Raw genomic sequence first — 24,382 nt, 5'->3', positions numbered from 1 at the left:
ATAGAGAAATAATAATATAACAGCATAAACTTTTCTCAAAGCTGTCGTACATTTGACAGCCACTTGGACCCTAGAGAATGGACACGTTGTCAGGTAAAAATATGACATTTTAAAAATAAATCTTAAAAAGGTTTAAAAGAATATATACCCAAATTTAAAAAAAAGGACATTGGTATTTTCTTGTTTATTTCAAATCATAAGTATTTTTTTACATTATATTAATTACAACATATTTATTTTAATGTAAACCAAATTAAATGAGATCAAAAATGCATGAGTTTTAATCAAAATTATTTAAATATTATGGTTTGAAAGACATTTCAGCAAATAGATCATTTAATGATAGATTATATAACAATTTACTGGTCTTGCCCTTAATAATACATCTTACCTCCTCTGCCCTCACGGAAGCCTTAAGGCCTTTTTCAGATGCAACTAGTTGAACGGACGGGTGTCAAGGAGTGTAACGTGGTAGCAAAATGTTTGGGTATCGCCCCAACCCTTTCACAAGCAGTCAACTTGTCCACCCAGGCGGGTGGCCAGCAGGCACAAGTGCCGCTCACGTTCTCATCCCCACTGGTTGACTCAACTCAAAAGGCACTGCTTGGCATTCGTCCGTCACACCAGTCGTCTAGTTGAGTCAACTGAGTTCACTGTGGAAAACGTTGCAATTGCAAGTTTCAGTGTTGAGTAGTTCATTGAAGATATTCGTATGGGACATGAGGTGTGAGAAGTATAGTGATAGAATTAAAAGAAGCGAAGATTGGAGGGAAGTAGCACAACAGTATTTGAGAGAAAGCACGTTTCCCAATTTATAACAATGGATAAACCCGCACTTTTCTTTATTGGGTTTCCTCCTTTTTTGCTTCTCTTTTTGCAGAAGAGCAAGCACAAGATGTGCTCCTGCTTCCTTGGGTTCTAACAAGTATCTGAAGACAGGTTGATTACACAACTTGCCTGGTGTGAAAATGAGTCTTCACACGGCAGTAAACTGGTTGAGAGTCAACCGGGCAACTTAGTTGAATCAACCAAACCACCTTGTCTGAAAGAGGCCTAAGTCTCTATGCATCAAGTAAACAAGCTACTTGTGAAGAACAAATTACAAAAAACCAAATGTTAATGAGTACTTTATATTATGTAAGTCCGATAGGGCTCATTATTTGTTAATATTTTTAGTTTATTTTTTTAATGATGAATAGAATGCCAACTACAGTTTATGAAGATGTAAACCTTGATCGTATAGCTTGTGCGATTACAGATGATGATGGCAAAACCTCTGTAATCGCACAGGCTACATGAAAAAGGCAGTTGACAGCGAATGAAAATTATTGAAAATTGAATTGCATCACTATCAACTATTATCACCCTAAGAAGATTTTATTTTGAATTTTACAGAATATATTTATTCTAAATATAACTTGATGCCATATAATTTTATCATAATCTTCATGATTAGATTATTAATAAAAGCCTGTGGAATTCAAATAGGTCATTTTTTAAACGTAGTAACAGTGTTGTTTGATATTGTTTATGTTTTTTTGTATTTAGATATATATTTTATTTTATAATGTACTTTTCAACTTTTAATTATTCAAATAAATGTTATTACATTAATTCTTTGAACCTGTCCTACTTAAAGTATTAAAATTATTTTTTAAATTAATCTGGAAATTGATTATTCTTTAAAAGTTTTAGGTAATCGATTATTTTAATTAATTATACTTTTTATTTAAGGCCTTGGTTGAAATGAAAAAGCTAAGGTCCGAGCGGCATTTGAATCCACAACCTTCAGCTCAATATGCCATTGCTCTAACCACTTGATCTGTCGTGATCGATAAAAAGAATAATTAATTAAAACAGTTAGTACAGTCAGTTATGACTACTAAATACATATATGGATTAATGTGATTGTTTTATCACAGCTATGTTGAGGGATATGAGAAACATTTGGCTTCTTAAAGTAACACCAAAGATTAAAAGAAAATTATCATGCTTTACCGCAGCAATGTTAGAACCTAGGTCAGATAATGTGAAATTGGCCATTTGAAAAGTCGTGATTTCTCAAAGCTATGTTGGGGACTATGTGATTGGGTCTAATTTTGTGACGATCATCTTGATTTCTTGAAACACTATACAAGACAAAACTAGACCACAATTTTTGCAAAACCTTTAGGGTCCCGCACTATTAATTTTACATGCTTAGATTGGACTAGTACACAGGAGATCTTAAAAAGTGCACAGATTTACTTACATATTTTCAGACATCCAAGTAGCAATTAAGGCCTTAAACTAGCAAAGGTAGGAGCAGCCCTCACACATTTTGGATAGGAACTGCAAATTGGCCATGTTCCAAAGCTATGAACAAATGGACGGAGAAAGAAATAGCACTGGATGAATTCACCAGGTGCAAAGCAATAACTCATCACAACCTACCTCTCTCTCAGGCAATTAAAAAAAAAAAAAATCAATAAAATATATTATTAAACCGTATATATTATTATGCCAACTCTTATCATCAAAGTCTAAAGAGGCAGAAACATCCTTTCTGACAGCAAAGCATTGCCTAAATAGCGATACTAATACCTAAATAAATAAGCAATGAGGTACCCCAGGAACTGTGACCTTAGGGGTAGTGCAATTTTCGAGGTTTGGAAAGAAGAGTCCATAACACAATAGTTCTTTTAGGTCGTAGTGGAAGAAAGAATGACTAGACACCACTGACCCTGAAAAAGGGAAAAAGGAGATCTGTAGAAATTGATTACGACTTCTTAAAGATTTGGGGAAATAAATTAAACTTGTTGAAAGATGTTGAAGCATGCCTACTGTCGTAAAGCAGTAGAAACGTCCTTTCTGCCTGCAAAGCATTGTCTGAAAGGCGATACTAATACTGAAAGAGATAAATGAAGAGGAAACCTGGTAAGTGCGAAGTTCAAGATTTGGAAATAACTCTAGGTCAACTGGTCACAAAGTAGTCCCCTTTTTTTCCATTGCAACCTATTGTCACCATTGACCCTGAAGAAGGAGAATAAAGGAAATCTCGAGAAATTGATTTTGACTTCTTAAAGATTGGGAAAATAAATGAAACTTCAAAATGTTGAACAAAATGATAAACTGATCATGACATTACATAGATCAAATTAGACTGTCATAGGAAAAATAGCCAAACAGACAAATAGCTTTTAAAGAAAGCTATTTGATGGGGCGTAGGTGGCTGAAATGGTGTTGACATGGCACTTATAGTGATGGGATAAAAACCTTGTGTTCGGCCCTGCATTGAAACACAACATACTTACAAATGGGCTTTTTCCAAAAACACCAACACCCTGAGGGTTGATATGACCTCTGCTGTACCTTCGTAAAAAAAAATTGTTAATTAAAAATAAGTTACATTACTATAACCAGCATCCTGAGAGTTCACACAACCTCGTAGTTGAAATATCTTTGTTAAAAAATAAATAAATAAATTGTGGGAAAAATATTTAGGAAATTGATCATATTTCTTATTCTGTATTACAACATTTGGTTTCTACAGTAAAAAATAGAATTATACAGAAAGTTGATTTATGGGAACTGGTCATGTTTCCTGAAGAATTGAGGAAATTAATTAATAATAAAACAACTTTACTTTTTATGGTGATATAACAAGCCTACAAATGTTACAATCCATTGTGGACAATAATTCTATAATAAGAAATGAAAAACTACCCTATTGCAAGTTTTTGTTGAAGTGTCTATACTGCAATTATAACACATGTTTATAGAAAATCATATTTCAAATTTGTACAACAATTTTTATTTCTGATCAAAAGTTAGGAAGAAATGTTTGAAAATAGAAACACCTATGGCAGTGCTTGTGAGCGCAAGTTTCAGCTCCTGCTTAATAGGCTGGATCAAAGAAAATCTCTCATCAGGAATATTAATTTTTGGAATGTCCGACGAAACTTCAAGTTCTCGCGGCACACTTGCCTTACATTGCTCGGTACAACTGTTCTTAACATTGATATGATTTCCTGTTTTTTATTTCCTCAGTCCAAACTAGGGAATTCGTTCCGAAGTGAGATGGTCCAAACATTCAAATCACTGCAGGTTCCAGTTTTCTTCTTGAGCACAATTTTATTCGGTTGGTGGACGTCGTCCTATTTCAATAGATACAAGTTCATAAAAGTCATCCTTCCAGTGGCCAGTTTGTCACCGATAGCAGTTGTGATCAGCCAGATTGGTTATGTAAAGGAAAGCCTACAAGAATTCTTTTTCATCGCATCTATCGTGTTTTCCTCTGTATTCTACGCTGTATTTCCGATTGTGATGTCCACAGCATTAGACCAGATACGAATACCAGAAAAAATGGCCACAGTAAGAGCATTTCTGTTTTGCCTTTTGCAAAGCTGGCGGATATCCTTTATCCTAACGGACTACAACATGAATGAGGAGCCTTCGAACTTTGCAATCTACAGATTTGTTTTCATATGGTTGAACATGCTTGTCTTGATTGCATTGTCATTTTTAACAAAAGAAATCGTCTGTGAAAGGATTCACACCGGAATAGTTGAGAAATGTGCATTCTTCTCTTTAAAAAGGCTGCTCGGAAAGAGAAAAAAACGAAGCAGTTTGCATGGTCGTCAAACCTCTTCCACACACTACGTTGTCAAAGACGGTACAAAAAGAATGTGCTATATAATTATAATATTTATACTGCATGCAGTTTTTTCAGTGATGTGGAGGATTATTTACACTATGACAGTGCACCAAGCTAAACTGCTTAATGAATTTTGGATGGAATTTGAAGGAAACACTGTCCAGTCCTTGCTCTTCTTTGTTGGAGTGACCGTCTCCGAATTCGTACTGTTGCCGGTTTTCAAATACGCTGGTTTCAATTCAGAACATAAGACAATTTATCTCGGTTATTGCCTCTTGTTCCTCTCAGCGATCAGTGCGATGTTATTCCAATCCCGGCTGCAGAACCGCCTAGACAACTTTCCAAAGAAAGATAACGCTTTTTTGAGGGTGTACAATGGCCTGAACTCAACTGTATTTCTCACGGCAGAAAGACAAAACGCTGCAACGATATTACCACATGACTTGTTGACAATCAGAAACATCATGGGTAATGAATCTCCTGTTCGTCGCACTTTTCGGTTCGAAGGAATGGAAATAAACAGAGTGATGACTTTATCAGCCATACTCGGAGAGTGTTCCTCCATTGTCATTTCAGCCAACGATGTTGGCCAGTTGATGTTCAACGATCCTGTTAACACGAAAGTCATGACCTATGATTCCTGGGCACAAATTTTCCTCGTATCTGCTTTAAATGAAAGTGTCAAAGGTGTTGTTTTTTTCTTCTGTGACAGTGGCAAAAACTACTCCATTGTCTACAAGAGAAAATATGACTTCGTTGGCCTCCTACTGGAAGACGAGCGTTGCCAAATAAAATTCACAACTGGCAAACATACTTTCAATCTATCTAACAGTGCAGTTTTTAGAAAAGGAGGGATTTATTCAGTCTTCATTCTGGATGTGAAGGATCTAGGCATATCAGGAAAAATCTTCACTCTTGTCGAACCTTTCGATATCAGCTCATGCGGGCTGGCACCACAGGTGATTTTCCTCGTCGCTGGATATTCCATAACAGAAATATCCTGGCTCACCATCTTTTTTGTTGAGTCTCCACCCAAGCTAAGAAGTCTCGTGTTCTCCTTGTGGGGCCTCGTCCACTTAACGGGAATTCCATATTTTCAGCCTGATTTGAACTACCTCGTATTAGTCATTGCAATAGACATATGTTCATTGTTTGTTTTTACATTTCTAAATTACAAATACAGATATATACCAGTATTCCAATTCCGATTATCCATCCTGTCCTAAAGAGTTTAACGCTTCACCATCTTGAACGTTAAAAAAAATACATTTACAATCTAAATGCCTCTTGGGTGAAGAGCCATTTATTAACAACAAAAAAAGTATGAATTATGACTAGAAACAACAAAATATCTCTTACATGTTTTATAAAACACATGAAAATGAAATAAATGTGTTTGTATTATTCTCTCAATTTATTTTTTTCACTTTGGATTAAAATATGCATAAAAATCATATATAGTTACATTATTTTGTAAACAACAAAATCATATATGGATTTGGTAGACCTCAAAAATCACCCACACTGGGTGTTGGCAGTCAAGGGTCAGACCTCGGTCTTATCCATCCAGCAACTGAGGTTGGGCTAAAGAGGCTATCTATTGCTAGGTAATTTCAGCATCCAAAGCAATCAGTTCCTAGATCCAGATACATCACTCTTTCTTACTCTTAAATTCATTTTTCCTATTTACATACCCTTTATTTAGTTAGGGTGGTGGAGAACTTGATATTCCTCGATCAACATTTACACCTATTATATAATTAACCTAATTGAGGGTCGATGGGTTACTCAGTCAACACATTCGCATTAGCATATAAGGATGGATGATTAAAAAACGAATAAACATTATTGTACAGAAGGGAACTTTGTTGTCGCCTGTACCGCACTGTATCATTTACACGGCAGACCTCTCCAATTTGGCAAGTGTTTGGGATGATTTATAGCAATGGGGACTATGGCCTGTACTGACACCCTTAGCACGGTTACCACAGAACTTGACAGTTCCTCTGTCAACCCCGTTGTTGTCAGAGTTACCATGAACTAGTGTCTCAGCAAAATGGTGGTTGTCTGGGCATATAGGTTTGGTGGGTAATGAAGACAGCAAAGGCCGAGACATCCCAACCTACAGAACTGGCCTCCCTCTTAACATTACAAATGCAATTACAATATGATTAAAATAAAGTGGCATCTTTGGTGCGATGGATTGAAGCTCTCACTGTTGATAGGTGGCCCTTGTAGGATCTGAATCATAGAAGAGGGATCACCTGATTAAGAATAGTTCATGTGAGGTTGGCACACGGACACTTACTTTTGGGCCAAAGTCTGTGTAAGAGTCCAGCATGTGGAGAAAGGTTGCTCGATGTGTCCCATTTAATTGAAGGGTGCCATTCCTTGGCCCCATTATAGAATGTGTAGGAATACTACCCAATATGGCATTCTTCCTCTTTTCCAATTTTGGAAGAAATAGGGCTGTTTTATTACATATAGTACTGTCCATTTTGTGTATTGAGAGTGAAGTTATTTATAAACATGAATATGTAGTGTGAGAAATATGAGATTGAGTATCCCTAACTTATACATAGAGTTAAAATTTGAGCTACTGATTTTTTTTTTTTTTTTTATTGTAATTATCCCATTAACTGGGGTACTTTTACTACTTACTACTACTTTTACTTTTCCAAACTCTTCCAAAATCCTGTGTGGATATGCTCATTTAATTACAAAATTGGACACATTGAGAATAGCTAGCCTAAAAAGAAGTTAAATTATCAGGTGGATTTTACAAGATGTACACAGGAGTTTAAAAAAAGTTTGCATTTTGTATTATTACATACATGCATTACAACTATGCAAAATGTGCAAGTTACTGGACCCTTAAAGTGAGCCTCTATCCTGTACCAACATATTCATCCCACTCCACAATTGCAAGCTGAGAATGACTTCAATACATACATTGTTGATTAATTTGTTAGTAAATAATAACTCTTTACAACAAATGATGTATTTATTACCCCAACTTTTCAGTATGAGAAATAGAAGCAAGTAAAGATTTTTACAATGATAATTTTAGCCCTTGCAACTTTTTACACTTTATTATACAGTTATTTGATCTAAAATTGTTTAAAAACTGCAAAAGCCAAGTATGCTACAAGTTTAGCGTACATAAATATAAACAAATACTCTTGCATAATTGAATATTGATTTAGATTTGATATGTCTATGGGTTCATTAAGGAAATTTTCCATAGTTATTCTACACTTTGATAATGGCTGATCTAAAAAATTAATTTTAAATAATAGAGATGTAGATGCAAAAAATCGGTGTTATTTGACATACTGTGCCCTTTATGCTATTTATAGCACACTGGTGAGTCCCATTTGTTTTGGGAATTTGAATTTTATTATTAAGTTGTTTTGGTGGTTGTAATTTCTTCTACAATTACATTCAACCCAAAACATTTACATCTTCAGATAAATGTAGCACCACAGTCTTTTAGTAGGTGCGTTGGTCTCTTCTGCTACTTTTTTTTGTCCTAACCAGTCTTCCACATATTCATTAAGTTCGCAGTACTCTATAGGAATCCTGTTAGGATTCAGTCTATTTCTGCTTCCTTTGAGGCATTCTGCTGTTTCTCTCTTCCAAATCTCCCTAGAAAATTTTTGGATTGTTTATGTTTAGTCACTGAATTTTATGGTTTTTTGAAACCATATCTTTTTGTTAAGGTGCTTGTTAGTGTTGATGCTTATACCACAATAGGGTTAAGGACCGTCAGAGGTGTTAGGTGCAGCAGACCCCCTTTTCTTGCAAGGGCATTTGCTTCTTCATTTCCCTTCTGTGGCATAGGAACCCAGATTATCAATGAGTAGCTCAGACAGAAGAATAAAAAGAAAATGAGGGAACAATGGAATTAACTCATTGGACCCAAACAATCCATGAACATTCTAACAAATTTCAGAAGGAAAGAAGAGACAGAATGTATCAAAGGAAGCAGGAAAAAACTGTGAATCCTAACAGGATTCTTAATAGGGCATTGCAAATTTGAAAGAAGATTGGAATCCAAGACAGCCCATGTATTGCAAAGAGGCAGAGGAGACACCAACACACCTATTAACAAACTGTGGTGCTACACTTCCCCGCAGGAGGAAGTTTTGGGATGTACAATGTGTTTGTAGAAGAAATTCATTGACTGAAAACGGGCCTACTAACCAAATTCCTTATAAGGTCCGAAGTATTCGTGTGTCGCATCTATTGGTATGTGTAGTGATTAGCATGGGCACTCTCGACACGACACGCAAGAATGGCACAATTACACAGAAGGCAAACACTTTGAGCCCTGAAGATGATCTCAATAAAGATTGAAACGGCACGATAAAGAAAAGGTTTTTCTGAAACCTACATCACACCAGACAGCATCTCACAATTTCTAAATAAATATTGGTATATATTTCAGTTGTTTTCTAAAGTCCAGTACATTAGGCAAAACGAACTTTTATAAGTTCCTTGATGAAATAGGACACAGCGGTGTACAATAGGCACAAAATGGGAGCTCTTAAAAGGCGTAGTATATTACACCCTTTCTAATACATCTCCATACCTTTAATTTTGTCCTGGGACCTAGGAGAATGTAACATAGTTTTGCGTACTAATTTGTTTAGTTTAGTTTTGCAATTGATCACCATTTTTGAGTTATTGAGATATTTGAGGGTAATTCTTTGATCACTTGCTGGCTGACATGAGAGCGATGTATTTTTGGATTTCAGCTGAAAAAATACTGGTGTATTTGTCCGAGGGCTTTGAATATTTGGTTCTACTCCTTCCCCCGAAAATGACGTTTAAGTTTACATGACGTTACCTGATTGAGTTCTCTTGGAAAGTGGAATCGAAGGCCAAAAGAGGGAGGTAGGCTAGCGGTTCTATATACAAAAGTCCATTGTTTTTTCTGTCAAACTTGACATTAATTTTAAAAAAGTTAAAAGTCATCTCGCATCAAAGATTCTATTCGATTCGTACAATTAAAAAGGAAATATGCAATCGCACTCGCCGTGCCCGATGGCCCAGCAGTACATGCAGATGGAAACGCTCCTCAAGAATGCCCTGGACACAACGACCCTACAGATCACGGGACAGAGCGGAGGAGGCTGCATCAATCAGGGCGAGGCGTACATCACAGACAATGGCACTGTATTTGTCAAGAGTAACGGTAAACCTCAGGTGCGCCACGACTGAAAATATTTCATAAAACAAATTGTATTTGCATATTTTTACTTAAACAATATTATGTTTATATGAAGCAAACTACTTGATGATTCTTCAACACAATATAATTTAAAGAATGTCTGCCCTTTCCATGGATCAATCAAGGTGAGGCTTGCTTCGTTGTCCTTGTTAAGATTAACAGAAAATTAATTATTCTTTTTATGTAAAGTCTTGGTTGAGATAAAAAAAGTCAGTGTCACGAGCGGGATTCGAACCCACGACCTTTGGCTAAATACATTGCTGCTATACCACTTGAGCTATCTTGACTTTGATCCTCTCGGACGCCAACTCTCCATCTCAACCTACAACCGTTCAAATTTTTCCCTCTTTTTGCCATTTTCAACTTATGAAGTGGCCATGGGGAGCTGTTAGTGAAGTTTTACTACGTTTTACTATTAAATTTAGTGGTCTATTGACCAAATTACTTCTTTCAAATAATATTATTTTTCTTATTATTCTTTTTATATAAGGTCTTGGTTGAGACAGTCAAGTGTCACGAGCGAGATATATCGGGATATCTCAACCAAGACCTTACATAAAAAGAATAATTAATTGAAAGAAGTAACTTGGTCAATTGACCACTAAAACATAAATGGATTAATATTTGATAAGTAAAAGAAATATCACTTCATTAACAGCTCCCTTGGCCACTTCATAATTTGCTGAAAATTGAATCCTGATTACACGACATTTAAAAATGGCAAGGAGGGGTAAACATTCGAACGGTTGTGTTGAGATGGAGAGTTGGTGTCCGAGAGGATCGAAGTCACGATAGCTCAAGTGGTAGAGCAGCAGTGTATCTAGCCGAAGGTCGTGAGTTCGAATCCTGCTCGTGACACTGACTATTTTATCTCAATCAAGACCTTAAATAAAAAGAATAATTAATTGAAAGAAGTAACTTGGTCAATTGACCACTAAAACATAAATGGATTAACAGAAAACTTCAGCTGCATTACCATGTAAACATTATTTACGTATTGAAAAGAGAACACTGTATTTGTTTGTTTTAGTTTAAACTTGTCTATATATGTATCTTCTGATAAATCATTCAATACAATAAAATTATCTAGAGTATGACTTCCTTTCCTTGGATCACTCAGAGTGAGGCTTGCATCATTGTCTTTGTCAGAGTAATAAAAAATCTCACCATAAAAAAATTACAGAATAAAAACTGTATTTACGTATTTTATTTTAAGCTTGCCTTCATGTGAGTCCAAAATCTTGGGGTTTGTGTACAAGTCCAAGAGATTTATGCAGGACACATGAGCCGACCAAGTCCCCGGACCTTTTAGGGATGGGGTACGAGTCTACCCAGGCATTTAACCCCTCGGGTCTTGATTGCCCACCCTGCATAATATATANGCACATAACTGGCGCAGTCGGTAGGACACTTTTCGGGTTCGATGAATACGAACTTTACTGTATTAACAGTTAGAAAATCCTAAACCACGTTCATCGGGAACATTCAACTCAAGAACATCAGCGACTACACAGAAATGATTGAAATTTTGTGAGTAAATAAATTGTATTGCATGTTATAAAACTCTTGGTTTCACAATTTAATTTAGCAATTATTTTTATTGTTATTGTAAAATTGTTTAATTTTTTTAAAATAATATTACTATTGTTATTCTTAACACTAACATGGCTAACTTGGCGGAATTAAGATTTATTTTGGATGCCATCCCCAGTTATGATGGCAACCCAAAAACACTAACACAGTTTATTATGAAGGTTGAAGAGGCACAACATATCGTTTCCGAATTAGTACCTCCAATATCAGACCCTCAAAAAACTATATGTTTTATGCATATTAAAGGTAAACTAGTAAATAAGGCCAACGAACATTTAAGAAATTTAAATTTCCAAGATTGGTCAACATTAAAATCACATTTATTAACTGAATTTGGAGACAGGCAGGGTCCAGCTAGTATCCTGGTTGACCTGTTGAAATTAAATGTAAAATCCCCTTTGCGAACATTAAATTAAATTAAGGAAAGGTTTGATTTATTCCGAGCTAAAATACAGCTGGAAGACGGTACAGACAACGAAAAATTATATTTGATAAGATTTCAGGAGCAAGTAGTGGCCACCAATTTTATAAGTAGTCTTAGAGACCCTTTAAGAAATAACCTAGCCACTAGGAATCCTAAAACCTTGTCAGACATTGAAAAGTTAATGTTAAACGACTTCCAGTATATGCAGAGAATAGACCAACAACCGATCCAACAACATAGACAAAATACAAATCAAAAACAAAATTTCAAACCACACGAATTTACACAAAGACCCATTCAATTCAACAAACCATCACAAATTAAACAGAATTTCACTCCATTTTCACAAAGTAACCAAGAAACACCCATGAGCATCTCAACAAGAAACTCTTTTCAAAAATCACGAGTTTTCCAGATGGATGCTAAGGAACAACCACCCAAAAATTCCGTAGATGAATCCTTTAACCTAAGTTAATTGAACCAAAACGCGGATGCTTTATCTAGAGTCCAAATAAATATGGCTATAGTAAAAGGTAAACATCCCAATAATTCCAAGGTTGATGATGAAGAAATATATACCCTGCTAGATGAATTCTATGAAGAATTTCCAGAGCTAAGGGAGGAAAACCTTGCGAATTCAATTTTAGCTTCTCCTGAAAGAGAAATCTTAAATTTGCCTGACACCATAGATAATGATTTCACATTCGTGAACGTAGATGAAGATAATTTAAATGAAAACAGAATCATTATCGACGAAGATTCACAACAAACGAGACACTCAAATTCAGAAGGAAATACAGGATTATCAATCCCAATAACTGAAGGTCCGATCAATCATTGTGTGAATCAAATTCAAATATCTCTTGTGAAATGTAATCCGAAGAAGTCAAAAGTTATTAATCACAAAGAAAAACTAAAATTGTTGTATTCTAAAATTAGGGAACGTAGTAAAACAAATAAAGCTTCTTTAATTGAAAATTTAAATAAAAATAGAGAACTTCTGCCAGAAATCCCTGAAGACGTTTTTGTTAAAAATAAGCAGATACAAACAAAAACAAAAAATAAGTATAAGAAGGAAAAATTAAAATCTGTTGATAAAAATTTAAAAACGGCAGAGATAGTCCCAACTCATTATAACACGGTAGGAAAAATACACTTGTCAAATATTAAAAGACCAAGAAAACTAATGCGAAGCGAAAACGTTGCAGGCCCTTCCTCCTTCTCTTTGGAATCAACGCATCAGGAGCTGATATAATAGATATCTCGCTTAACCCTGGGATAATACCCATAAATCTTGGTCCAGCCAGGTTGGAAACGTCAAAACATACTTTCATTCATTATATTAAATTTGACCTATTGTTTCAACAATTACACAACTTGGATAAAATTTATGATGAAGTATATATCTGTATTAATAATAAGAATATTAGCTATAAAATTAATGTAGAATATGTAACTGATAATGGTAGAAAATTAAGAGACATTGTAACTTATTTAGTATTAATAAATAATACTAGAGGAATAATATTAGAAAAGTTAGAAATAGTTTTTGTAAAAAATACTAACAATATTAGAACTAAAAGAGGTTTGATTAATGGATTAGGATCCATCATAAAATTTATTACAGGTAATCTAGATTCTTACGATGGAGCTCAATTTAATAAAGATATTGAAAATGTACAAGGTAGTCAAATTAATTTTGAGAAACAAATAAATTTGCAATATTCAATAATCAATGAACTCATTGAGGAATTTAATAAATCATTAACAGTAGTTGAAGAAAATACAGCCGAACTAAAATCGAAAATTTTAGCTGTAAATAAAAAATTAAACAATTATATTGAATTAGAGAAATTAAGAGATACAACAAATTTATTGCATATCACTTATGAAATACTATTAAATATAGTAGAGGATATTGAAAACTCATTAACATTTTGTAAACTACAGACTTTACACCCTAGTATTATATCTCCTCACGAATTGTTTAAGGAAATTACTAGAATTTCTACTTATTATGAGGATCAATTACCACTTGAAGTAAGTTTAAGGAACATTTTTGAATTTGAAAATTTAATTAGTGTACAATGTAAAATTGTAAACAATCAAATTATTTATCTTTTACAATTACCATTAGTAAGAAAACAAATGTATGATTTATATAAACTAATTCCAGTACCAACAACACATAACTCTAATTTTGTAACAATTGTTCCAAATGTAAAGTATTTACTGAAACCAAGAGCGAACTCAAATAAACTAAATATTGAACCTTTAGACAATAATTGTAAAAAATTTCAATCAATATCTGTATGCTCAACGCAATTGATTAATCATGAAGAGAACAACTGTGAGAAAGAAATCGTATTAACAGGAGATACAACATCCTGCAAATACACTAGCATCAATTTAGACGACAACTATGTAACCTGGATAGCTGAACTAAATCAATATTTAGCCAGCTTTCTCAAAGAAGAAATCGACACAATAACGAAACATGGGGACACAATATCTAGAAGTCTACACGGAATATTCTTAATAAATACTACATCAAGTAATGTAACATTTCGAAATAAACAGCTTCTTCATTCTTCACATACTTCTGGACATCCAAAGTTCCTCAACGAAGTTAAACTNAAATATATGGTACTGTTTTTCACAAGATCAAAAGAATACTTCAGGTATACCACCATGTCAAAAGTAATCATAAGAAAGAAAACACCTCTTTTTTGTTTATCTTTCAACTTATTGTTTTACATTGAATGAGCTCTCATCAGTATCCCTATCCTCACTATTTTTGTTTGATAGATACAGTTCTGCCTTATGGCATATTTAATTAAGGAACATAACAAGGATAGGCAGACCCAAATGATCAGAAATGTCCAAACTACCATTTTGAAGTGTTCTGTAGATTTGTTGTGAAGGAAAACCTAGGAAATTAACTATCCAAAAGATCCCAAAGCTTAAGCTGTTTCCTTCATACCTTGGTTTTTCCTCTCTGAGGAGTACGAATCTCAGCCTGTATAGAACTAGAGAAGACATGATCTGCTGTTACTTCTTCCTAACTGCACAGGCTTGATTCTGCAGCTCTAAGTATATATGCCTCTGGAGTCTGTAGTATCCAGTCATTCATCCTACTACCATTCTAGTCCTAATACAGCCTAGGTTTATTTGTTTTGCCATTAGTTTCTTTGGTGGTTGTTTAATAAATTATTTATTAATGTTTCACATGTCTGTCCTGGAATACAATCCCATTAGATAGGGAACTTTTTTTAACCCATTGTCTGAAGGATCTATGTTTTTAGCTATTTGGTATGCTGCTAAAAGGCTGGGAACCAAAAGGTGTTCATCGAACTTTCCTTGGTCAATTTATTGGCTTCCTGTTCGTCCCTTTGCTCGAATGCCCTGGTTCCCAAATCAGGGTAATTTTGTTGTTGCCCTCAATGTCTGTCCTGGGATCTGACCTCTGTCCTTGATGCAATTCTGTTCTGTAGTTCTGTAGCCACACCACCCCATATCCATACTCAGTCGTAGAGCCATCTTTAAACCATAATATGTCTGTAGTCGGCATTTCTTTATTCACTGTTAAAATTGAAAAAAAATCTAATAAAAACATCATTTTAGGCAAGGCTGATGTTTGATGGAGAAATGGAGGGTTTGAGAGCCCTGGCTGCAACCAACATTGTCACAGTTCCAAAGCCAATAATTGTATTGGACAATCCAGAAGGAGGGGCCTGTCTAGTCATGGAGTTCATCGAGATGAAAGGTCTCAGAAGTCTTTCATCCAGGCTTGGCGAGGATTTGGCAAAGATGCACATGCAGAACGTTTTATTAGAGAGTCGGTCAAACCGGATCACCGACAAACCGCAGGCTGATTATGTAGCTCAGTTCGGCTTCCACACAACCACTTGTTGTGGCTACATTCCCCAAGAAAATGAATGGAACGAAGATTGGGTGGTAAGGGTTTCTCTTTCAATGCTTCTTTCTTCCCTCTCTTGTTTAATTTTTGATTTAATCTCCTCCAGAATTTTTTCTCTCAAAACCGGTTGGATTACCAATTTAGGCTGCTAGAAAAAGAAGTAGGTTTTCAAATCATTCAGTATGAATAGTCTTTGATTGTTTTTAATTTTTTAAATTTCATTCTATTGTTTTAACAGAAAGGTGACAGGGAAGCTATAGAGATGTGGTCAAGACTTCAGATCATAGTACCAAAATTTTTCAAAGATCAGAAAATTAGACCTTCTCTATTACATGGTGACTTGTGGAGTGGAAATGTTGCTCAAACAAAACGCCATCCTGGTATTTTTTTTTTTTTTTTAATTTATAAATATCTATTTTCACATGAGATGTATTTCAGTCATGTTTGATCCTGCTGCATTTTATGGGCATCATGAATACGACCTAGCCATATCGGGCATGTTTGGAACATTTTCAAAGGGATTCTATGACGCCTATCATAAAATAATACCAAAAACACCAGGATTTGAAGGAAGGCAGAGGCTGTATACTCTTTTTCATTATCTCAACGGCTGGTTAGTATTCTATTTTATAAAAACAGAATTGGTTAATTATTTTGTTTGCTATACAATTTATTAGGAATCATTTTGGTGATGGATACAAGAGGTCTGCCATGGCAGTAATGCAGAGCCTGTTGAAATGATGCAGTACTTTCAAATCATTGCCGGATGTGTGGTAACATCGGCAGCGATTAAATTGAAAACAGACTAAAATAAATAATAAGGCGCAACAGGCTAATATTAAAAAATAGTTTAAGAAAGAAAATCACTTCAATTGGAATTTAACAAAGTGTTGAACAAGTCTCAATTCTCAATTACTTTGTTTAGCTTTGGTGCGATAATTCAAGATTCACCTATATTTGAAAACAGATGAGCTTGTGCTGATTTTGACAGATCAATACATTTATGTCAAGTTAAGTGGCACTATGATTCTTAATATAAACATGGAGTAACTAATTTTGATGGTGCATCTCATTTGCTCAGTTTAATTTTTATATTACTTATATTTTTTTATATATATATTTTTTTTTAAGTGTCAAGATGCACTATAAATATTTCTATTACATAACAAGCATGATTAAAATAAAGCAACGTGGAATGCATTTAAAACACTTTTTTATGTGTATGTAATTAGCATAACAATTATTATCCCTTATAATATATTATAGTTGCTAATTCCCTAAAATCTATTAAAAAGCCGCCTCGTGTAACTGGCTTTAAGTAGAAATAATGTGGTACAAATAAAATTATAAATTTCACTTTCCTAATAGTTTAATTTTATTGCAAAGTTAACTTTTAGAATTTCAAGAGGCCAGTGATTTCAAGACAAATTAAAAAATATTAAACTAACAAAGAAAAGATATATATTCTATTCACAAGATTTATTTCATAAAAAGTTTTTGAACAGGGTCATTTCTAACAGAAAAAATATCATTAACTCTTGTATTTTCACATTGTTATAGCTAGGTGAAAATATCTCTCAAAAACATTATTTCTCTGTATGAAATAAAATAAAGACAACACTGTATTTCTCTGATTGAAAGGATCATCTTAAATTGAAATCAAGTCCATTGTATGACTGCAGAACAAAATAACTTGAAAAATTGAAACAACATGTAGTCGTCAGAAAATATTTTTGTTTTTAAAGAAAAATAACAATTATAGCAAATACTCAGATATTTGTTCAGTAATAGGCTCCAAAATGCTTATAAGACTTTATACATTCTTCGCTTTGACAAAGAGTCGGTAATTTTGAGAAAAGGAGGTCAATAAAATTAATAGGTGAACTCCCTTACAGACATAATTAATCATTGATTATCAACAGCTGATAAATATTTTCTTTCTTATTGTTTGTTTCTTGTTATTGTGAATATTTTTTTATTCACTTTTCAGTTTTTCTCCGAAATTAATTACTTGCTTAGTTCCTCCAGTCTTTCATCATATTTTTGTCATAAAGAGCTGTTGGACTAAAATATTCCCAATTTTCTGCATTTTTTCTGTTGGATGTCCCGTCATAGGGATTTATATAAAATTCTATTTTGTTCATACCAGGCAAATTTTCTAATTTGTTCAGACCTGACAAATTCTAATTTATCCATACCTGACAAATCTTAATTTGTCCATGCCTGTCAAAATTCTAATTATGTTCAAATCTGAAGAATATTCTAGTTTTTCCAAATTTGGAAAGTGTCCTAATTTATGCAATCGTTAAAAAAATCTTAATTTTCTGTTTTTTTTCTATTGGACGTCTCGTCATATGGATTTGCATAAAATTCTATTTTTTTCATACCTGACAAATATTCTAATTTGTCCGTACTTACAGCTATTAATTTGCCTATAATTGACAAAATTTTAATTGTGTTCAAATCTGAAGATTATTCTAGTTTGTACAAATTTAGAACATGTCCTAATTCATACATTTTTGAAAAAAAAAGTGTAATTTTCTGTTGGTTTGTTCTCATCACATGGATCTGCTAAAATTGCTTTTGTTCACGCATGACATATTCTAATTTGTCATACCCTACAAATATTGATTTGCCCAAGTCCGACAAAATTCTAATTGTGTTCACTGAATCTAGAAAATGTCCTCATTCATCCTGTTAGGTAAAAAATTCTCAATTTTCTGCATTTTTTCTGTTGGAGTCTTGTCATTTGGATTTGCATCAAATTATATTTTGTCATACCTCATTAATATTTCAATTTGTCCATACCTGTCAAATATTAAAATCGACTTCAAATCTGAAGAATATTCTAATTCCAAACCTAAAAACTGTTCTAATTGGACAATACTTGACAAAATTATGAATCTTTTTTAAAAAAAGGATTGTACACCGCACTCACTCCATCATTCACCACTTCTAACATTGTGAATTGTCAATGCCTGTGAATAATTGTCTATTACTGTCCACTTTTTGTTATAAACATTGCACTCATTCTATGGAGCATAATCTATTTATCAAGGAGTGTAGCGGTTCTTGTACTTATTTTTTGCTCTTAGACTAGAATAAAATCATTTATTGTCATATTGTACATTGTATGTAGACTCGTTAAAATGCAAATAAATTAATACCATTAAATTATCACAAAAATGTATCATGGCCATGAAGGACTAAAAAATTCATTTAGATCATAATAGGATTTTCCTTATAAATGTATCTTCAAAGCCCATTTAAAACTTGAAAAGATTAAACTATTAATCATTTTGATATTAGCATTTCCTTGAAAATGTATGTTCCCATGTGGGAAACACAAACACATTTATTAGACCATTGACTATTATAACGACCTGATCTAAAATCATTCTTGGAGCAAGAATTATAAGAATGAATTGACAAAATAGTAGGGAAAAGGATTTGATTTTTTTGCATTTGGCAGGTTAGAGTCTATTTTGTTATTTACAAAAAGCTGATGGCAAGAGTGCCTTATTCCTCACCACTCATAATGTGAAATTTTTTTTTTGAGGGGTTCAGAACACCTTAATCATGGCAGTACTATTTACCAAAACACTAGACCATAAGAGAGCAGTGATTTAAAATTAATTGTGTACACGGTTTTATAAATATGTCGGCTCATGGAATTCACCAGTATCCGCATTGAAAAAACAAATCCAAAAATCCCAACTGAGCCGGCTCAACTTTTTTTTTTCTTTTTTTATAGTCAATCCTTGCAGAAGCTACATTGCTCAGGTATTTTGCTAATACTGATTTTTACAGTTGTCTCAATGAAACATTTTGAATAATTCTTCTTCAGCCAATCAGATCCTTAAGGGTAGGGTAAGCTGTCCTAAATTTACTGGAAGTCTACTTGCTGTAAAACTTTATATTATATGATAATTTTTTAACTTTTCTTTTTTCGGTTGTATTATTTTTATATTTCTTAGTTTTCTTTTCAGGAACTAGACAACCATCAAACTCATTTTCATTTGGTGGTTGTCTAGTACCTGAAAAGAAGCCCAAGAAATATAAAAAGTCAACAAAAAGAAAACCAAGAAATTTATATTATATGGAATAATAAAAATATAAAATAAATAAAAAATACAATTGATTTTTTTCTAATAAGAATTTTAAACTATTAGAATCACTTATTTCACAACTTTTATATATGCTGAGCTGTTTAAAACAGATAGAAATCACTTTATGTGATGACATTTTTATCATTAAACCGTATGAATTTAAAACTTAATGAAAAAGTAGTGATGTTACTACAAATGAGTGCACAAAATAAATGTAGGCTTCTTGATATTTTTAACTTGTCGATAGATATGCAATGCAATTAAGAAATTATACGATATCGTTAATACATTTAATCAAAATATTTAAATTTTGATAAATATATGTACATGCTCTTGCATAAGACACAAAATATATAAAGACCATATAAAATGTTTTAGCCTAATGAAAAAGATGTACAGTAGCACTAAAATTTGCTTTTTATGTACAACTTTTTATTACGACACCTACACACACAAATAAATATATAAATTATTTTTTTAATAGATAGATTACTTTTGTGAGGCAGTGTTATTTTAACAACAAACTTTATAAACTGTAGAGTCTGTATTAAAATATAAATAAATATATATGTGTATATAACATAAAGGTACTGTGTGTTAACCAGCATATAATTGTTTTTAAGTATAAGATATTATATATGTTAAAATTGTGATTTTTAGAAAGTAAAATTTGCACGTAAACAACAAGGTTTATGCAATTTGCTTTAAAATTAATTAAATAACGGTGCATAGAACATGTTCAAAGGCTAGAAATATAACTTGCTAAATGTTACACCAACCACAAGTATGTCTTATTAATAAGTAGGTCTGATTTTTTTTTAAATTAGCAAGACTGTTTTGAAACGTCCTATTTCACAAAGTAGTAAAATTAATAATGAGTCTGTTCAGCAAGATTTCCAAAATTTAATTAACAATCCTTACCTTTTTTTAATGTTGTAGCATGTTATCTAGTTTCTGATAAATACTTCACAAAATATTTATGCAATATAAAGTAAAATTGATTGATTCAAAATTAATAAATGAGGAAATGTAGTCTTGGCACCTTGGCAATATTATCAGATAAGTTCTAATATGTAGAGATTTAAAAGCATGATTTTTTTTTCAACTACGAGGTTATATGATCCTTTGGGTGCCGTTGATTTTGAGAAAAAAAAAACATTTGTAATGTCGGGTTGGAATGCGGGGCCATTGGATTCGAACGCGGGACCTTTACCTTACTGTAATAAGTTATCATTAAATAAGAAAAAAAGTTATATTGAAAGTATCTAAATGATAATGAGTTATTAATTATTTCTGTTACCTTAATGTTTTTTTAAAAACGATAATATTTTATTAGAATTATTTATACTCTGTGAAACTTGTTTGGGAACTAAAATATATAGTTTATTTAGAGTTAATTAGCCCGGATTTGTACATTTAAATTATTTTTACAAGCATCTGACTGTTAACATTTATATTTAGTATAGTCATTATGAAGTTAAAAATATTTTTTCCTTTTTTGAATAAATAAATATTAACAATGTGAATATTTATTGTTTAGTTGTTTGTAATGTTAAGGAGAGTTGTGATTTCAATGTGATAATTCTGTGATTCGTGGATTCGGAAAATGTTGGCTTTTATTGTTCTTTTTTGTTTACTTACTATTTTATTGTTACCAACTGTGAAATGTTTAAATAAAATGCATGTAGAAAATATCATTCTTACTTTTCTTTGGCTGAAAACCCACAAAAACTGTCATAGAAGTACCACATCAAGTCATTCTTACTTTTCCTGTTCCAAATTTAAAACATTTTTATTTATTTCAGCTTATTTCAAACCTGGTGAAAAATATAATTTGTCAAATCAATCCTGAATATTCTAATTGACCAAACCTAAAATATGTAATGTTTGTAAAAAACCAAACCCTCACAGCCAACAAAGAGGGATATTTGGTACCAACCACCTCCCTCTCCCAAAATAACTCAGACAGGCGGTAGAGCAGAAAAAAAATGGACATCACACCCTTGCAGTTTGCAATAGAACTTGAGATGAAAAAAAAAGTGCATATATTCTAATTTTGACACAATCAAGGGATATCTAATTGGCCAAAAAAATTATATTTGTTGAAACTAATTGATCAAAAGTTAACAAATATTTGAAATTGCCAAACTCTTCCGAACTATGACAAATATTTCAATATATAATAGTATGGTCTTTATATATATTACATGGTCTTTAGAAGGGAGGGGTAAATTGTGTTAAGGTACATTTACATATGACAGTTATTCGTGATATTTATGTCACACTGAAATCACGGGTAATGTAAACATTGAAATTTTATGCTAGAGATACATATTTCAACCACTAGCTATTTGTGTAGACACTTCTACAATGTAAACACTGGTTAGTTACAAGTTCAATCTGTCGCAAAAGTTGGCCATTATCTACGTTTCTGCCATTGCAATAAGTGTTGTGTAAACATGAGTGATAAAAAAAAGAGGGATTTAAATTAAAAAAAAAAATTAAAATACAATTTCTGTTTAATAGTAGTATGTACTTACCAGCAGCCATTAAAGCATTACCATGTAAAAGATCAAAATTAGTCAGTGAATGTATCCAAAATCTACAAACCCTGGGTGAACACAACAACCTGATGATATCTTGGGTGTCAGGGCACAGGGGAATTTTGGATAACGACAAAGCAGACAGTCTGGCCAGAGGAGGATCTGCAAGGCCATACATAGTCCCCGAACCTATACTTGGGATAACAAGAATAAAAATAGAATCCTCCATCGCAGAATGGATCCAAACAAAACAAAAGAAGTGGATAAACTCACAGTGCTAGACATAGTAAACTTATGGTGAAACAACCCTCACCAAGACTGGCAAAAGCATTGCTTCAATTGGAGAGGGCCAAACTCAGAGAAGAGTAGGATTACTAACCGGTCACTGGCATCTGAGAAAACATCTACACAACATGGGTATATACAATGTCTAAGGAGAAGGATTGAGTCTATTGCACTGAACTAAGTAACTAGGAAGGTACAATAAGCCAGAAGGCTGCAGTGCCAGGGGAGCACAAACTCTGCTTCCTAGTATCCTTTTGTACTATACCATATCATGTACTTACCAGATGCTAAAAAACTCAAAGTTACAGAAAGTAATAGCTTTTCTGAATTTTATAGCTTGCTTTTATAAGAGGACCGATTTTACAAGCAAGCTTTTCAAAATCAGCTTTCACGTTTCATTTTCAAAAATTGGAAAATTGAACTGGATCCTCAATACTGAGCTAACTACTTGCTAGCTAGTAGGCACAGAATTTTTCACGTCTCAAAACCCACTCTCAAACCCATACAAGAACTTTTTTCTTCCTTTTCATCTTTCGAATAATTACACCGACCACAATTGTATGTTTTGAGGCTTTCATCAGGTCAAGATAATTGTAGGTAAACGGGTCATATATTTATTTCATGTTTCACATTTTGAGAACTGTCGTTTACATATTGTAACATAAATTTCTATCAGTGTATAAACAGTCAAAGTGATTTTCTGTCTGACACTCGACAGATATTTCCAAACAAAAGTGTAAGTTGTACCTTAGACAGATTGTTTTTTGTTTTTTTTATTATTATTTTTTTTTAAAGTGAGAAAATTGATGTAGTGCATGAATAATAAGTATGTTGGTGTGTCTATCACTCCTTGTCTTTCATTAAAGCCTAGAGCAGAATTCCTCTATTGAGGAGTGAGGAACTCAGGGAGTGAATCCCTCACTGAAGGTGATGCAATGACGAAATGTGTTTGAATAACTTAAAACCTGCAAATGGGGGCAGACCCAGTAAGTGACCCTATGCCCGTTCAACATGAATTGATCTAAACTTGAAAAATATTTTAATTTGGCCAAACCTGTAAATATTTGGATTTGTCAGTATTTTCTTGCTGATTTTGGTCTTTACACGGGTTATTCTTTCTTATAGAAGTCGGCCGGAGAGAAAGGATTATGTATCTACCCTGCAAGCCTGGGTACTATCAGGGATAAGTGTCAGTTGTTGAATAAAGGGATTAAACATGATTTTTTAATAATATCCAATTTCTCTAGTGAGTACAAATTTATTATTTAAAAAAAAATTGAATTCAGGCATGATTTGGAACATGTAAATAGTTGAAGAATACATACAAAGACAAATTAATTTGGTTGAATGAAGTGCAGTGATGTCCTGTTGGAAATAGTGCATCTGCCAGTACTCGTAGATAGCTGAACTGGATCCTGACGTCCATGTGTACTGGCAGACAAACTTGAGCAAAAGGTACATTCATGCGTACTGATGTCTTGGTGATAAACTAAAGCAAAAGGTATGTTCATGCAAACTGGTGGCCTGTAAACAACCGATGAGAAAAGTGATGTCTTTCTCTTCTTCTAGTCCATTCTTGGATTTAAGAATTTTCTCTTATACTGATTTTATTTATAGAAGCTTCCCATTGAAATAGA

The 24,382-nt window shown here is 33.3% G+C and overlaps 1 protein-coding gene across 1 annotated transcript; it reads left to right on the top strand.

Moving 5' to 3' along the window:
• Positions 1-9,386: 9,386 nt before the first annotated feature.
• On the top strand, positions 9,387-16,955 carry LOC106663775 (ketosamine-3-kinase-like). Its single transcript, XM_014388867.2, has 6 exons — positions 9,387-9,847; positions 15,514-15,846; positions 15,915-15,968; positions 16,047-16,188; positions 16,247-16,421; positions 16,486-16,955. Exons 1-6 carry the CDS (start codon positions 9,662-9,664, stop codon positions 16,547-16,549), a joined length of 954 nt encoding a protein of 317 aa, XP_014244353.1. The 5' UTR covers positions 9,387-9,661; the 3' UTR covers positions 16,550-16,955.
• Positions 16,956-24,382: the final 7,427 nt, after the last annotated feature.

Source organism: Cimex lectularius, unplaced genomic scaffold (assembly GCF_000648675.2).
Source record: "Cimex lectularius strain Harlan isolate CLEC.00 unplaced genomic scaffold, Clec_2.1 scaffold89, whole genome shotgun sequence".
In the NCBI taxonomy this organism is placed as follows: Eukaryota; Metazoa; Arthropoda; class Insecta; order Hemiptera; family Cimicidae; genus Cimex; species Cimex lectularius.
The sequence above is the reverse complement of the archived record's forward strand: the minus strand, read 5'-3'. Positions and strand labels throughout refer to the sequence as shown.

What these genes read in the sequence shown, in the direction of transcription:
- LOC106663775 (XM_014388867.2), top strand. Translation starts at nt 9,662, where the DNA reads ATGCAATCGCACTCGCCGTGCCCGATGGCCCAGCAGTACATGCAGATG. An exon ending in TTAGGCTGCTAGAAAAAGAA is followed by an intron (nt 15,969 to 16,046) that starts GTAGGTTTTCAA and finishes TTGTTTTAACAG; the next exon opens with AAAGGTGACAGGGAAGCTAT. An exon ending in TCAAACAAAACGCCATCCTG is followed by an intron (nt 16,189 to 16,246) that starts GTATTTTTTTTT and finishes GATGTATTTCAG; the next exon opens with TCATGTTTGATCCTGCTGCA.